The 16,403-nt window shown below is 40.3% G+C and overlaps 1 protein-coding gene across 1 annotated transcript in view; it reads right to left on the bottom strand.

The window, feature by feature from the left end:
* OGA (O-GlcNAcase) overlaps nucleotides 1–16,403 on the bottom strand; it is a 33,154-nt gene that overhangs the window by 3,456 nt on the left and 13,295 nt on the right. The window contains exons 7-15 of the mRNA XM_002756542.6: nucleotides 15,870–16,154; nucleotides 13,247–13,405; nucleotides 11,765–12,378; nucleotides 10,037–10,211; nucleotides 6,615–6,700; nucleotides 5,552–5,656; nucleotides 3,999–4,084; nucleotides 3,539–3,731; nucleotides 490–649 (exon numbers count right to left, since the gene is read on the bottom strand). Of these exons, the coding sequence (XP_002756588.3) occupies nucleotides 490–649; nucleotides 3,539–3,731; nucleotides 3,999–4,084; nucleotides 5,552–5,656; nucleotides 6,615–6,700; nucleotides 10,037–10,211; nucleotides 11,765–12,378; nucleotides 13,247–13,405; nucleotides 15,870–16,154 (1,863 nt within the window). The remainder of the gene's footprint in view (nucleotides 1–489; nucleotides 650–3,538; nucleotides 3,732–3,998; nucleotides 4,085–5,551; nucleotides 5,657–6,614; nucleotides 6,701–10,036; nucleotides 10,212–11,764; nucleotides 12,379–13,246; nucleotides 13,406–15,869; nucleotides 16,155–16,403) is intronic.

A 16,403-nucleotide genomic window follows, 5' to 3' on the forward strand; every position in this document is an offset into this window, starting at 1 on the left:
TGATTCTCCTGCCTCAGCCTCCCAATTAGCTGGGATTACAGGCGCACACCACCATGCCCAGCTAATTTTTGTATTTCCAGTATAGATAGGGTTTCAGTATGTTGGTCAAGCTAGTCTCAAACTCCTGACCTTGTGATCCGCCTGCCTCAGCCTCCCAAAGTGCTGAGATTTACAGACATGAATCAACGCACCCAGCAATTTTTTTTTTTTTAAGTTAAATAGAGATGGGGTCTCAGCTTTGTTGCCCAGGATGGTCTCAAACTCCTGGATTCAAGTAATCCTCCCAAAGTGCTAGGATTACAAGCATGAGCCACCAAGCCCAACCAGTATTTCTCAATTATTAATACACATGCAATTCTTCACTGATTAAAAAACCAAATCATAAAAGGTGGGGAAAGGAGTATAAATTACAATTCACTTCTTTCCTTTTGTATCTTAGTTCTTTCCTTATCTCGCCCAACACCACCAACTCCACAAATATGTACTCACCATTAGCTTTCAGTGAAGACAGGAGGCAAGCCATCATGCTTTTGGCCACACTTGGGTCAGTTACTTTTTTGTGAATATCCATCTTTATGAGAGAAGGGAAGTTGGCAAGGAAAGTTTCTGGCAATACTTCCTGTTCTTCATGAAAACTCAACATTATTTTCTGGAAAAAATGAGAATCTCTTGACTTTCACAATAGTTGTTACCCATTATATATCTATACCCACTACAGAACTTAGCAACATGAAAGCAATTATTTAATAACTCTTCCAGGAAGTATCTAATAACTAGTATTTAATAACTCTTCCTGTGTAAGTATCACACGCAGGATTAATTATCTTATAATTCTAGCTGAAGTATTTTCACTTTCTTTTTTTAAGACAAGATCTCCTTCTGTTGCCCAGGCTGGAGAGAGAAAGGCACTCTTCTCGCGCATGTGCACGTGTATGCTCCCTCTCTATACTGCCAAGGCTGGTCTTGAATTCCTGGGCTCAAGTGAGCCTTCTGCTTCGGCCTCCTGAAGTGCTAAAATTACCCAGGTATGTGCCACTGTGCCCAGCCAGCATTTTCACTTTTTTTTTGAGACAGAGTTTCGCTCGTTACCCAGGCTGGAGTGCAATGGCGCGATCTCGGCTCACTGCAACCTCTGCCTCCTGGGTTCAGGCAATTCTCCTACCTCAGCCTCCTGAGTAGCTGGGATTACAGGCATGCGCCACCGTGCCCAGCTAATTTTTTGTCTTTTTAGTAGAGACGGGGTTTCACCATGTTGATCAGGATGGTCTCGATCTCTTGACTTCGTGATTCACCCGCCTCGGCCTCCCAAAGTGCTGGGATTACAGGCGTGAGCCACCACACCTGGCCCAGCATTTTCACTTTTACAAAGTTTGGCTGCGCACAGTGGCTCACACCTGTAATCCCAGCACTTTGGGAGGCTGTGGCAGGCAAATCACGAGGTGAGGAGTTCAAGACCAGCCTGGCCAACATGGTAAAACCCTGTCTCTACTAAAAATACAAAAAATTAGCTGGCCATAATGGGAGGCACCTGTAACCCCAGCTACTCGGAAAGCTGAGGCAGGAAAATGCTTGAACATGGGAGGTAGCTGTTGCAGTGAGTCGAGATCGTGCCTCTGCACTCCAGCCTGGGCAACCGTGAGACTTTGTCTTAAAAAAAAAAAAAGTTTATCTAAATGCTATGTGCTATTGAATCCTGAAACAGGAAAAGGACATTAGCAGAAAAACTGGTGAATCAAGATTGGTGTTTGATTAATAGTAAAGTACCAGTGTTGGTTACTTAGACTTCACAAACACAGAAAATGGATGAGTAGTATACCAGAATTCCGTTTTAACTCTGCAACTTTTCTATAAATCTACAATTATTTAAAATACATAAAATGTTTTAATGTATTCTTTACACAAAAATTTGAATGTACTACTACTGTACACTTACAACAGTTAAGGTAAATTTTATGTTATGTATATTTTGCCACAATTTTAAAAAGGTTTTTATGCTGAAACATGTCAGATGTGGAAGAGCAATAGGTCAGCAACTCAATCACCAGCATAGTGTTAATGTAATCTCAAGTAAGCGAGGCAACACCAAACCAGCCTTTTGTTACACAGCCACGTGACTAAGAGCAGAAAGTAAATAGAAACTATGAAAAAAATATGAATACTGTGGCGTGGTGGAGAGAGGTAGAGAAATTTAGAAAAGGAGAAGAGAAACAACATGGAAGAAAAATGTATTACAAGTAAGGGTCCAAATATCTTCAAACATTTTACTCAGCACAGAAATTATCCTGAAGAAGGAACTATCTAAAAAATGCATATACTGGCCAGGTGCAGTGGCTCATGCTTTTAATCCTACGAGAGACTGACAGGACAGCACTACAAGAGGCTGACAGGCAGGGCAGGTGGACTGCTTGAGCTCAGGAGTTTGAGACCAGCCTGCACAACGTGGCAAAACCCCATCTCTACAAAAGAAAATTAAAAAATTAGCTGGGGCATGGCTGGCTCACATCTGTAGTCCCAGCTACTTGTAGGGCTGATGCAAGAGGATCCCTTGAGCCTGGGAGGTCAAGGCTGCAGTAAGCCATGTTTATGCATTATTGTTTATGCCACTGCATTCCTGGGTGACAAGGTGAGACACTGTCTCAAAACAACAAACAACAACAACAACATATACTGATGTATAAACCAAAATAATCATATAATGTGTTGGCCAGCATGGGGCACAAAACTTTTTGAGAGATTTAAGTTGGGACAGGGCAAACTTAGTAAGAAGTGCTATCACAAAGTAAGACTCTCAAGAGAAGCTCACTCTTATTTTTAAATCACAATGTAAAACGCATTACTTAGAAGGCAAGTTATTAACCTTCTGACAAACAACCAAGTAGACTTAAATTACTTAAACTGTCGTGAGTTCTCAACAAAAAGACCGTAATATCTTTTTTGTTTTCAGATAGAGCTTCGCTCTTTTCGCCCAGGCTGGAGTGCAATGGTGCAACTTCAGTTCACTGCAACCTCCACCTCCTGGGTTAAGGTGGTTCTCCTGCCTCAGCCTCCGGAGTAGCTGGGATTACAGGCGCCTGCAACCATGCCCAGCTAATTTTTTTTGTATTTTTTAGTAGAGACAGAGTTTCACCACATTGGCCAGACTAGTCTCAAACTCATGACATCAGGTGATCCACCTGCCTTGGCCTCCCAAAGTGATGGGATTACAGGCATGAGCCACTGTGCCCAGCCAAGACCCTAATATCTAAGTCTGAAGCTTTGAAACAATGAGGGAAAAAAATGTTCTTTAGTTGTCTACATTGTGTTTTCACCTGAGGAAATATTACGACAGTACTCCCAAATAAAAAATGGTCTCAATATTGGGGGAACAGTGAAAAACATCATGCTTAGAATAAGCCATAAGAATTCTTTCTGCAAGAATTTAGAAAGCACTGAGATGTTATAATGTATCTATGTACTTTCCCATTATTCTAAGTACCATATTAAAAAACAACAAAATAAGACCAGTACCATAGTATATTTCTTAACATCTGTATATTACCTCAGCCTCAGAGAGTTCCTTGTCACCATTTGGCTTGGTATACTTCTCCTGCATGAAGGGGATCCAGGAAATTTTACATTTTTTAATAAAGGGGGTCACATCTACAGTGCCCAAGGCATAACCACATATGCCATCTTCATCTTCTAGGACAAAGCAGTAATCAAGGCTGAGGGAAAGCAGCCCTCCTACTAACCTGCTCAGAAGGAAAGAGACCACAGTAAATTTTTAAGCTGCTAATACAAAATTCAGATTGCAGTGATTCAAGACCCCTGTACTTGAATGAACTTACGTAAGCTACATCTGGTGTAAGAGAAATCGGAAATGCACACATATCCAGATTTTACTAAAGCTAACGTAACATTTAAAAATAAATAAATTTATTTCTAGTCATCGCCTCCCCTCAACCTGCTAAGCCTGGCTATGGAAAGACTACTCCCAAATCCAAATACTCATCACATACTTGTCTCCAATAAGATCAGGCTGACTTTGAAAAGGTAAACCCACTCCATCGTCATACATTTCTCTGCAAATCTTGTACACGGACGCCTGAAAATACAATCTAGTTAAGCAACACATCAAGAAAAATGGTAGAATCTAAAATATAACTCACAATTCAGTCTGAAGAAAGACTAACAAAATGGCCTATCGGAAATATCACCTCTTCTTGTAAAATAAAGATTTATTCATTGAGTCAGATTTGTAAAACCAGCAGAAAACAGCAAGGTTTTAGGAATACTAAGAATTGGCTTTTACAGGATGGTTTTTTTGTTTTCTGAGACGGAGTCTTGCTCTGTCACCAGCCTGGAGTGCAGTGCGATCTCAACTCATTGCAACCTCTACCTCCTGGATTCAAGGGATTCTCCTGCCTCAGCCTCCCAGGTAGCTGGGATTACAGGCGTGAGCCACCACACCCAGCTAATTTTTTAATTTTTAGTAGAGACGGAGTTTCACCATGTTGTTCAAGATGGTCTCGATCTCCTGACCTTGTGATCCGCACGCCTCAGCCTCCCAAAGTGCTGGGATTACAGGTGTGAGCCACCCCGCCCGGCCTGCAGAGGATGATTTTTGATAAGAAACTGTGAATTAAAAGGGCAGCAAACCTTGAGGTATAGAGTCTCTTGACTTTCTACATATTAAGCATACTTCTAAAATGTTTATACCTGTTACTGTCTTTATTTTTTTTTATTTTTTAAATGGAGTCTCACTGTGTCTCCCAGGCTGTAGTGTGCTGGCTCTATCTCAGCTCACTGTAACCTCCACCTCCCAGGTTCAAGTGTTTCTCCTGCCTCTGCCTCCTGAGTAGCTGGGATTACAGGCATGCATCACCATACCTGGCTATTCAATTTTTTTTTTTTTTTTTTGAGACAGTCTCACTTTGTCACCCAGACTGGACTGCAACGAATGGTGCAATCTCAGCTCACTGGAACCTCCATTTCCAGGGTTCAAGTGATTCTCCTGCCTCAGCCTCAGAGTAGCTGGGATTACAGGCACCCGCCACAACACCTGGTCTTGTTTTGTTTTTGCGTTTTTAGTAGAGACGGCACTTCACCATGTTTGCCAGGCTGGTCTCGAACTCCTGACCTCAGGTGATTTGCCTGCCTCAGCTTCCCAAAGTGCTGGGATTATAGATGGGAGCCACAACGACTGGTCCTATTACTATCTTTAAACAGTCTTTCTTTTTTACTTTAGCTAACTGTCAACAGCCTGTAGGTACTTCACAATTGAAAATTACTGAACACCAATATTTTAGAGAAAATTACTCAAGGACAACACATAATTTAGACACATTAACTATTCTGTAACTCCAACTCTCAATACATTTTATCTTTCTCAAGGAAGAAATTAAAGAACTTGGCACAAGACGTTAGAAGTCTCCTTAGATTCTTCCTTAGTGAACTTTCTCCATCTAAAGTTTGTAATTTTAAGACAGAAGGATTCATCAGTGAGTTCAAAGGGAAGTTCTAAGTGTGCACCATAACCATACATCAAGTTGGCAGGTAAACAGACAATTACCTCATCTTTAGGAAAATATGGTCTGATAGTATAAACTTTGGAGGTAGGAGTCAGTGGAGGTGGCTGAAAAAAGAGATCATTTGCCCCATCAATTGGCAGCAAACGCTGTGGGAAGGAAAAAAAGGAGATGGATTAGTGTTGGGAAGATATCCATTTCTTTAAATGAGTGCACTGCAGATTACCAACTTATATTAACTGGCTACTGCAGGCAGACCTAAAGAAGAGGGATGTACTATGCTTTACTAATATAAATACCTCTTTGCTGGGGGAGGGGAGTGCTTCTGAATAGAAATTACCCACTCTGAGTTACAGCTTTAGTAGCATATTAATGGAGATTTAAATTTAAAGTAAAAACAAAAACAAAAACAAAAACAAACCTATTCCAATTATGACAATTTTTTTTTTTTAAACCTATCTTAGACCATCTCTCTACTATAAGATGGCAGAACAGAATGTCAGGAGGAGAGGTTTGGTCTGAAGAGGGTTATCTGTCCAGGAGAAGCTTTATCCCCAAAGCAATGCGCTTCAGTTTGCTGTGCGCAGCAGAGCACCTGTTGGGGGGAGAAAAGTAGAGCGCCCAGAAAAGTCCATGAACAACTTCAAACAGCAAAAAAAACTTTGTATTTTGTTCAAATTTTAATGGGACATTCTTTCAAGCACATTATGTTTATAAAATAATTGGATAAATATCCAAAAGCTCTTTCACCATTTATTTGCATAATTACCATCTTTTGCTCATGGAGTTTCCACTGGCAGACAAGCATGCGCGCATTGTGCATTGCGGGCGCAGATTAAAATGCTGTGCGACCTGCAAAGAAACAATGTGAAGTGTATACCTAGAGCCGCTGCGCTTCGCAGGCGCGGGGGGGATTGGCAGCATCTCCTTCAGAAATTACTGTGAAAGAGGAGGAAAATTTGATTTAAAAATTCAGCTATGTAACTAAATTGAATTTGGGACTAGAAAGCCTTCGGCAGACCAATCCTTCCAGCCATCTGATGCGCAACATAAGGTTTCTCATAAAACAAAGAAAATGTCAATTCAGTTGTGAATTCATATTGATACCTGGAACTCTCCTGCTAGACCACCTCTAAAGGCCCAGGGTTCTTGGTCTCCAATTAAGAATTGTGCTGAAGAATGACTACGACACCCTGTTGAGATCAGATCCAAGCGGAGAACGTTACGAGAAAGGGGATTTCCTGGGGTCTCAAATGTCCAACAAACTGACAAACACTTCGTGGAAATAGCTCTCTAACAATAATCAGGGTTTCAGGGCAAGGCTGTGATAATAATTATTATTTTTAAAAATAGTAATGCCATTTCAACACTAATAGTCCTTCCTCCAAATCAGCATTATAGTTCTACTCTGTAATTATCGGAAGGAAAGTTAAGTCCCAAGTTTGCCTGGGTCAACTTTATATATTCCCTAGCTACAGCTATATAAATCAAGCCAGGTGCTTGCTCTGTCACAAAACTAGTAACTATAAAATGAATGACAGATAATTAGATACTTTATTATTACAGCCCATGAAGGAATTACACTTGTCTGAAGTCACATTTTACATTTTGAGGAAGGGTACAGGAAAGGGAAAAAGGGCGGGGAGGAGGATTAATCTTGTCAGAAAACTAAGGTCAGTAGAATAAAAGAAATTAAGTTGACAAAATGAAACATGAGAAAAATTTTTTTTGACAAAAACAATCCAAAATCAGACTTGGCTAATAATAATACCAGTCTGACAGATTCTGAGAACTAAGGAGAGTCAATTGATGTTACTTTGTCCAGAGCTAAACATACTTTTCTTAAAAGTATGACAGTATCTGGTTCCTCTGACCAGCCATAATAATCTTTGCAATGCACTGACCATACACATTGAACATGGAAGTCAGTATCTAGGTCACCACTTAACCAGCTTACTAGGCAATAGAGCTAGCTAACAATAAGAGATAATTAAAAGCAAATGTTTGGAGCCCAAATCAAAATCAATTGCCTAGTCTTCTGACAAGATAAAGCAGCGCAATATAGTTCTTTTCCATTGGAAGACAGCATTCTACCTCCTGTTCAAGTTAACAGTCTCATCAGTACAAGATATAGTGTGCTAGTCAGACAGTCCCAAAGCAAACCAACTTTTTGTTAACAATTCAGGCCCATTAAGAGATTATATCTGGTTTGTCATGTTTTAAGGGTAGGGGTAACTTTTAAAAAACATAAAATGTAGTATTTGTAAAACATGAAACAGGGTCCAAATTTATGAGAGAACCTGTCCCATTCCATAACTCAGTGTAATTTACACTGCAGGAAAAAACTATACCTCTCAAACTTTAAGATCAGCCAATTTCCCCTACCCCCCACTTTGAGACTACAACATAACTAGCACTTCCAACTATTACAATAAAAAGCTGCATGTACGAAGAGCTGTGTAAATGAAAACATGGTTAATGCCTCAGTCGCTGCGCAAACGTGACTTCAGTTCATGTCTACCGCCCTTAAATCTACCTGAGCTACCTCACAGATAGAACCTTTCAATTTAAACTAATTAATCATGACGCGCTGTGAACATCTGCCGCTGTCCATCCAATAGTAGTAGACACTTGTGCTGAGGATTCTCCCATCTGTACACAATGGGGAAGAAGATAATAAAAGTCATTAGTAATCAAAAGTACTGCATAGCCACATTGTTTAAAGGACTGAATGCCAGCTGGACTGGAGAGACGAGGAAAAGGAAAGGTTCTAATCAGTAAACCCCTGAAATTACTATAGAACCACTGTCGTGAGCTTTTGTAAAGCTATGTGGATGTCAAGATAATTATTTAAAACAATAATTATTTAAAATGTTCTAAAAAGTGGTGTCCAATATTTTAGCTTCCCTGGGCCACACTGGAAGAACTGTCTTGGGCCACACATAAAATACACTAACGATAGCTAATGAGCTTAAAAAGAAAACACACACACACACACACACACACACACACACACACACAAAACATCTCACACTGTTTTAAGAAAGTTTACAAATATGTGTTGGGTGTAGGTTGGACAAGCTTCCTATAAGAGCTTGGGATTGTAAAAGAGCTATCTGTATAATTTTGGAAAGCTTCCACCAAAAATGCATAATGCAGAGATAAATCCTGAGAAGAGAAAGAAACAATACTGGGTATAATCAAGAATTTAACTTGTAGTAATTCTTAGAGGTTGAATATCACGTTTTCTGTAATATAGTCTCAAGCTCAATAATCCAGATTTCAGGTTCAAAATTCCTAAGGGTCTTAGAAATTTAAGTTTAAATCCCTGTAAGAATTAATTATAAAAACTTGAGCAGAAGCCTGGAAGGCAAATGCTGTCATCCAACAACCAATATTGAGGTCTCCTGAGCCAAAGGGTAGATGTCACCCATGTATAAGCTACAGAGCCTTTTAACAAGAAGTCAGAATACTCTCTTCTACTTGTTATATACAGCAATCCAAAAGAAATTCTTTATTTTACAATTAACAATCAGAAGACTCTACTTTTATATAACTAATTAGCTGTATCACAGGCAAATTTGTTATTTTTTAATATTCAAGAGCCCAAAGATATATAGGCAGAAAGTAGAAAAATCTCACTACTACTTTTTTTTACTCTAAGCTCACGGTGTTTCAGATATCTATTTCATAACCAAGACCATGAAACCCATCATAGTATTTGTGACTACTATGAAAACTATGACATGTCAGTCAGCCTTGCTGCCTGCTGTGTGCTGTTTGTTAAGTCCATTACATATTCCTTAGCTGGACTGAAAACCTGAAAATGAAATGGGGTCCCTAGAGAAACTTGGCCATGCTGGTGCTTTTTACCAAGTTTGACAATTAAAAAAAAAAAAAAATTAGTGTTCAAAGGAGACATATAAAAGTCCATTTAATGAAGCAGAGATTTTTAGAGGACTACAATTTCTACCCCTGGTAAAACCAATACTTGGTAGAAGGATAAAGAAAAAGCCTTGTGAAATAATACTGAATAGCACCAGAATAGCCTTCTACTAAAGCTCGCATGCGCACAGGGCTGGGAGGATGGCTTCCTCTTGCCAGGCCCCTCAGGTCATTTCAGCAATTGTTCTGTTAAACACAGCATTAACGTTATCAAGACACAACAAGCAGCAGAAAGCTTAGAGTCATATTTCATAGCGTCTCATCTCCAAATCAGGTAAAAGTGGTATATAGGGCTCCATCCAGAAAGCATTCAGTCAGAGCAAGTTAAAGTCAGTACTTTCTAATATATTTTTAAGATACTTAGGCTGAATTAGCCCAAGGGAGAAAAATTAATGTGCTTGATGTATTTACTAAGACTTGCATTTGAAGTCTTCAAAAATCCCTACCTTTGAAAGAAACCTAGGCAAAGAATGGAAAAGACTTGTAAAAGTGCCAATTCCCTAAATGTTTTTCTCCCTGTGGGATAATTTTTTTTTTAAGGGACAATATATTTGAGGAGAAGAGATTGTTCCTGGTGCACCTACCTAACCACTGTACAAAAGACTTCACCATAGACATTATACTCTTGATATCCCAAACATAGGAGTACATGTCATAAAGGATTGTCCTGTTGGCACAATTGGAGAGCCGAGTGAACATTCCCATCACTAGTCCACACATCTCTTCAAACTTGGCCGCTCGTGACCGCCATTCTTCAATCTATTGAAGATAAATAAAAACTCAAAAAAGTTGCAAATTTAACAAAATAATCTGAGACACAGTTATTCATTAACCTGTTTAATTTATCAAGTACTGGCAGTTTATCCTAACCATTAAAGTATCACCTTGTGTCTCCCCAAACTGACAAATATTCCTAAAATAACAACACTGACTTTTCCTCATTCTTAACTAGAAGGCCAAACTATCAAACTGAAGGTACCAGATTTAGAAGAGTCTACATCCACTTTAAAGAACATATTTGGCCGGGCACGGTGGCTCACACCTATAATCCCAGCACTTTGGGAGGCCGAGGCAGGTGGATCACGAGGTCAAGAGACAGAGACAATCCTAGTCAACAAGGTGAAACCCCGTCTCTACTAAAAATATAAAAATTAGCTGGGCATGGCGGTGCGTGCCTGTAGTCCCAGCTACTCGGGACGCTGAGGCAGGAGAATTGCTTGAACCCAGAAGGTGGAGGTTGAGGTGAGCCAAGATCGTGCCATTGCACTCCAATCCGGGTAACAACAGTGAAACTCTGCCTCAAAAATAAATAAATAAATAAAGATCATATTCTTGGCCAGGAGAATTGCTTGAACCCAGAAGGCGGAGGTTGAGGTGAGCCAAGATAGTGCCATTGCACTCCAATCTGGGTAACAACAGTGAAACTCTGCCTCAAAAATAAATAAATAAATAAACAAATAAATAAATAAAGATCATATTCTTGGCCAGGTATGGTGGCTCACGCTTGTATCCTAGCACTTTGGGAGGCTAAGGCTGGTGGATGGTCTGAGCTCAAGAGTTCGTTCAAGACTAGCCTAACCGAGATGGTGAAACCCCATCTCTACTAAAAATACAAAAATTAGCCAGGCACAGTGGCACGCACCTGAAATCCCAGCTACTCAGGAACTTGAACCCAGGAGATGGAGCTCACAGTGACCTGAGATTGCACCACTGCACTCCAGCAAGAGTGACAAGAGGGAAACTGTCTCAAAAAAACCAGCAACGAAAAATATGTTTTTTAAAAAATTTTATTTATTTAATTCTATTTTTTATTTATTTGTCATTTTTGGAAACAAAGTCTCTCTCTGTTGCTCAGGATGGAGTGCAATGGTACAATCTCAGCTCACTGCAAACTCCGCCTCCTGGGTTCAAGCCATTCTCCTGCCTCAGCCTCCAGAGTAGCTGGGATTACAGGTGCCTGCCACCACGCCCAGCTATTTTTTGTATTTTTATTAGAGATGGGGTTTTGCCATGTCAGCCAGGCTGGTCTTGAACCATGGACCTCAGGTGATCCACCTGCCTCAGCCTCCCAAAGTGCTGAGATTACAGGCGTGAGCCACCGCAACACCGAGGCAAGCGGATCACCTGAGGTTGGGAGTGCAAGACCAGCCTGACCAACATGGAGAAACCTCATCTCTATTAAATAAATAACATACTCTAAAACATGGTCAATTTTCTGTCAGTTACAGTGTACTCATTTAAGAACCTTCTCCACATTACCAGTATGGGGAACCACCTAGGCTTCAGCAGCAAGGTAAATTAAACATACTCACTTTTTCAGAGTCTTTTCCTTTGCAGTTGACACTAACAACACTACTATTTGCTCGAAGCCATTGAAATTCCCGTAACATCTGTGCTCCTTTGGGTCCATGCTCATAAGGAAGGTAGAATAGATCAGCAAGTAACTGCAAATCCTCCAGGGTCACTGGTTCCGCAGTGTACAAAGGCTTTTCATTTGGACCTGGCACAAACTGCTCCTTGTTTGTCTGTTCATCAGTTTGCATAGGGGCAATGTCACTGATACAATCTTCCTGCATGGACATCTCTGGGGATTTTGATTCAGCTATGCTCTCTTTATCAGTGTCCATTGGTTTCAATTCCTCTGCCATTTTTGCTTCGACAATTTCACTCAGTATTTGATTGTCATTCTTGTGGTCTGTTTCTTCTTGTTTTTCCACGACCATGTCCATGGGTTCTTCATCGGGCTGTTTCTTTTCTTCTTCCTTGGTCAAAGTTGTGGGCTCACCACTCAAGGCTGCTCCCTGGCTCATAATGGGCTCCTGGTAAACTGTCGTTACTACAGTTGTGGCATTTAAAGAGGGTGCTGCAACTAAAGGAGTCCCATCAACTACATTTGCTTTAGCTCCACTGTGTGCAACCTGCCTACCTACAAAGAGAAATGTATAAATAAATAAAATGGTCACAGAGATAATCAGAATTAGAGACAGAACACATTAGATTCAGAAAGATGAGTTCTTATCATATTTGTTAAGTGAAACCTCGATTTTAGATCCAAATTAATTTGAGCTCTAAGAAAAATAAGATTTCTCTACATCACTAGGGATGCAGGAATGGAAGGGGGCTGGGAGGTAATAAATATGCCAACATCTATTATTACATGCTCTTTTAAAAATGTGTATTCAAAAAACACTTAAATTACTTCAAAAAAGATGGGAGTCTCACTCTGTTGCCCAGGCTGGAGGGCAGTGGCGCAAACTCAGCTCACTGCAACCTCCGCCTTCTGTGTTCAGGCGATTCTTCTGCCTCAGCCTCCTGAGTAGCTAAAACTACAGGCACGCAACACCATGCCCAGCTAATTTTTTTGTATTTTTAATAGAGACAGGGTTTCACCATCTTGGTCAGGCTGGTCTTGAACTCCTGACCTTATGATCTGCCTATCTCAGCCTCCCAAAGTGCTGGGATTACAGGCGTGAGCCACCTTGCCCAGCCAAGAGAAATCAGCATTCCATTAAGATAAAAGCTATTTAAGACTGAAAGAAAGATTTAAAAAACCTTATTTTCTAGATCCCCCAATTTCATTTAATTTTACTTTGCTTAATGGACCTAAGATAAGGCACATGGCAGTGTTCTTTTTGAGATGAAGTTTCGCTCTGTCACCCAGGCTGGAGTGCCCAGTGGCGCAATCTCGGCTCTCTACAACCTCTGCCTCCTGGGTTCAAGGAATTCTCCTGCCTCAGTCTCCCAAGTAGCTGGGCCTATAGCTAACCCCCTTAATAAAGAATGGTCAAACTCACTGCTGTACTGATGAGGCACACCAAACTCTTGCAACCATTCTGTTAAAGCTAGCTTTAGAGCCATCTGTGGACTATAGAGTACATCGGTTTCAATATCTTCATCACTGCCTTCATTTTCCAATTTTATCTGGATGGATACAGTGCTATCTTCACTGTCAGCTGCAAAAAAAATAAAAAAACACAAAATAGTTTTGATTACAAAAGCCTTCTGAGAAAAAAGAATAAATGCAACTGTCACAGTTATAACCACAGAAGCAAAGAACTAGAATGAGAACAAATCTTAACATAAAAATGCAAATAAGACCCTTCACCAAACCATTTCATCTAGGATAGTAATCTAAATGCAATGCTAAATGGAGAATCCCAATTAAAATAAGAAATATAAATTTTAGTATCAGTGGAAGAGTCAATCTTAAACGTCCATTGAGTACTGATTATTGGGAAATCAAGGTCAAAAGTGCCATGCCTTTCATATAAAGAAAACATTGCATAGCCTTCAGGAGCTTGTAACTTCATTATTAATAAAGGCACTGAGGGGAAAAGAAGAGATCATCGAAAGAGACCCACAGATTAGTGCACATAAGGCAACGAAGCTCTGAGCCAGAATAATGGTAGAGAAAAAAGTCTGAATTCTTTGGCTCTGTAATTAAAAACTCTCTACTCTTAGGTTTCCTTATTATTTCCTGCATATGTCCCAGGTTTGGACAGTATGTCCAATGTGTTCTATGCTCTGCCTTAAAAGATGTAGGAGTTAAGTGCCATGTGCACTGACAGCATTGGAATTATATTCCTAATTTTTTTTACTGGGGACAGGCGGATGACAATGACTGAGCCAAAAGGGAGACATAAATTCAATAAACAATTGAAAGCAGGGATATAGAACTGAGAAACAGATAGAAACTATTAATATTACTATATGCCACCATCATGACACTTTAGTAGCCGAAAATGGGCCAAAATTCAGGTAACTTCAAAATATCAATGTTCAGGCCAGGTGCAGTGGCTCACACCTGTAATCCTAGCACTTGGGGAGGCCAAGGTGGGGAGATCACAAGGTCAGGAGTTGGAGACCAGTCAGACCAACATAGTGAAACCCCATCTCCACTAAAAATACAAAAATAAGCCAGGTGTGGTGGCGCACTCCTGAAATCCCAGCTACTCCGGAGGATCACTTGAAACTGGGAAATGCAATGAGCCAAGAATGCGCCACTGTATTCTAGAGCCTGGGCAACAGAGCAAGACTTCATCTCAAAAAAAAAAAAAAATTATTTTTTCACCTCCAGCCCACAAGCCTTTAAGCTCAGCAGACTCTCCTCATACTGTGATCCAGTTTAAAAATCAGTAAAACCTCTTGGCAAAAATAATCACTCTCTATGTTCGTACAGCACTTTCTTTGTAAGCAGCAGTTACAATACTTATCACACTATAGTACAATTGCCTACAGGCCTTATCCAACACTAGAATGTTTCTCAAAAGTAGGAACAACTATATTCTTTGCCACCTCAGTGCCCATGAACATGCATCTGCCACATAAGATTATTTAAATGTAAATAAATCAATCAGCAAGCATCTTAGTTAGAACTCTGAGTTTTCATAAATTACAAATTAGTAACCCAATGTCTAACTAAAATAAGACTATGTTTCATGCCAGGTGGGATGACTCACTCCTGTAATTCCAAGCACTTTGGGAGGCCAACGCGGGTGGATCACCTGAGGTCAGAAGTTTGAGTCCAGTCTGGCCAACATGGTGAAACCCTGTCTCTACTAAAAACAAAACAAAAAACAGCTGGGCATGGTGGCACGTGCCTGTAATCCCAGCTACTTGGGAGGCTGAGGCTGGAGAATCGCTTGAACCTGGAAGGCGGAGGCTGTAGTGAGGAGCTGAGATTCTGCCACCACACTCCAGCCTGGGCAACAGAGCAAGACTTTGTCTCAAAAAAACAAAAGTACCATAAATGATAAATGTAAGCTGAATCTAAATGATCTAAGTGACTCAGATTAAGATTATCCCATCGTCTAAAATATTCTTTTCAACAAAATTGCCTGAAAATACATTTTATCAGAATGATTCTAGCGGTAACGGAAACACTGAAAGACTATCTCCTCTGGTACTGAGACTTCAAAAACCGAATCACATTTTTTTTTTTTTTTTTTTTTTGAGATAGGCTCTTGCTCTGTTGTCCAGGCTTCAGTGCTGTTCCTGGAATTACAAGTGAGCCACCACGCTACTTCCAGCTACTTGGAAGGCTAAGGAAGGAGAATCACTTGAACCCGGGAAGGAGAGGTTGCAGTGAGCCAAGATTGTCCCACTGCACTCCAGCCTGGACGACAGAGCAAGACTCCACCTCAAAAAAAAAAAAAAAAAGAGAGGCCAAGGGGTTAAATGACTTGTCCAAACACACTCAACATTTATTCTGTCATATACATATTCATCAACAGAATGAAACAATATACCCCAATAAAATCACTTAGTTTTGTTTCCTTCTTAGTAAAACAAACAAACAAAAATTTGTTTTAAATAAATCTGCTTAAGTTGTGATGACAAATGATGCATTACTTTTCACTGGCTTCAATTAACTCCAGCTCTCCTCCCAAGGTGAAGGATCAAGTATAGGCTACTTACTCATCACTACATCTTTTCTCACTCCATTCATGTTTGATTTGTACCAAGTGGCAAGGGTGTGGATAGCAATGTAGTTGGCTTCAAATTCGCAATTTGGATTAGTCAGGACTCCTTTTAACCGTGGGATAAGTTCTGTGGATCTTCCTTTGTACGGGCCCAGAAACAGTCTCTTCTGATCATAATCATTAGCATGAATGTTATCCCAGATTACTGGAGCTCTTTTAATAATCTTAGAAACCTCTTCAATGGACTCTACTGGAATTTCTTTAGAAACAACTTTGGGACCTAGAAATAATGACAACCGTTTATTCAATCAATCATGATTCTGGCAGGGCACGGTGGCTTATACCTGTAATCCCAGTACTTTGGAAGGCCGAGGTGGGTGGATCACCTGAGATCGGGAGTTTGAGACCAGCCGGAACAACACAGAGAAACCCTGTCTCTACTAAAAATATAAAATTAGCCGGGCGTGGAGGCGCATGCCTGTAATCCCAGCCACTCAGGAGGCTGAGGCAAGAGAACTGCTTGACCTGA

The sequence above is a fragment of the Callithrix jacchus genome, chromosome 12, assembly GCF_049354715.1.
Source record: "Callithrix jacchus isolate 240 chromosome 12, calJac240_pri, whole genome shotgun sequence".
In the NCBI taxonomy this organism is placed as follows: Eukaryota; Metazoa; Chordata; class Mammalia; order Primates; family Cebidae; genus Callithrix; species Callithrix jacchus.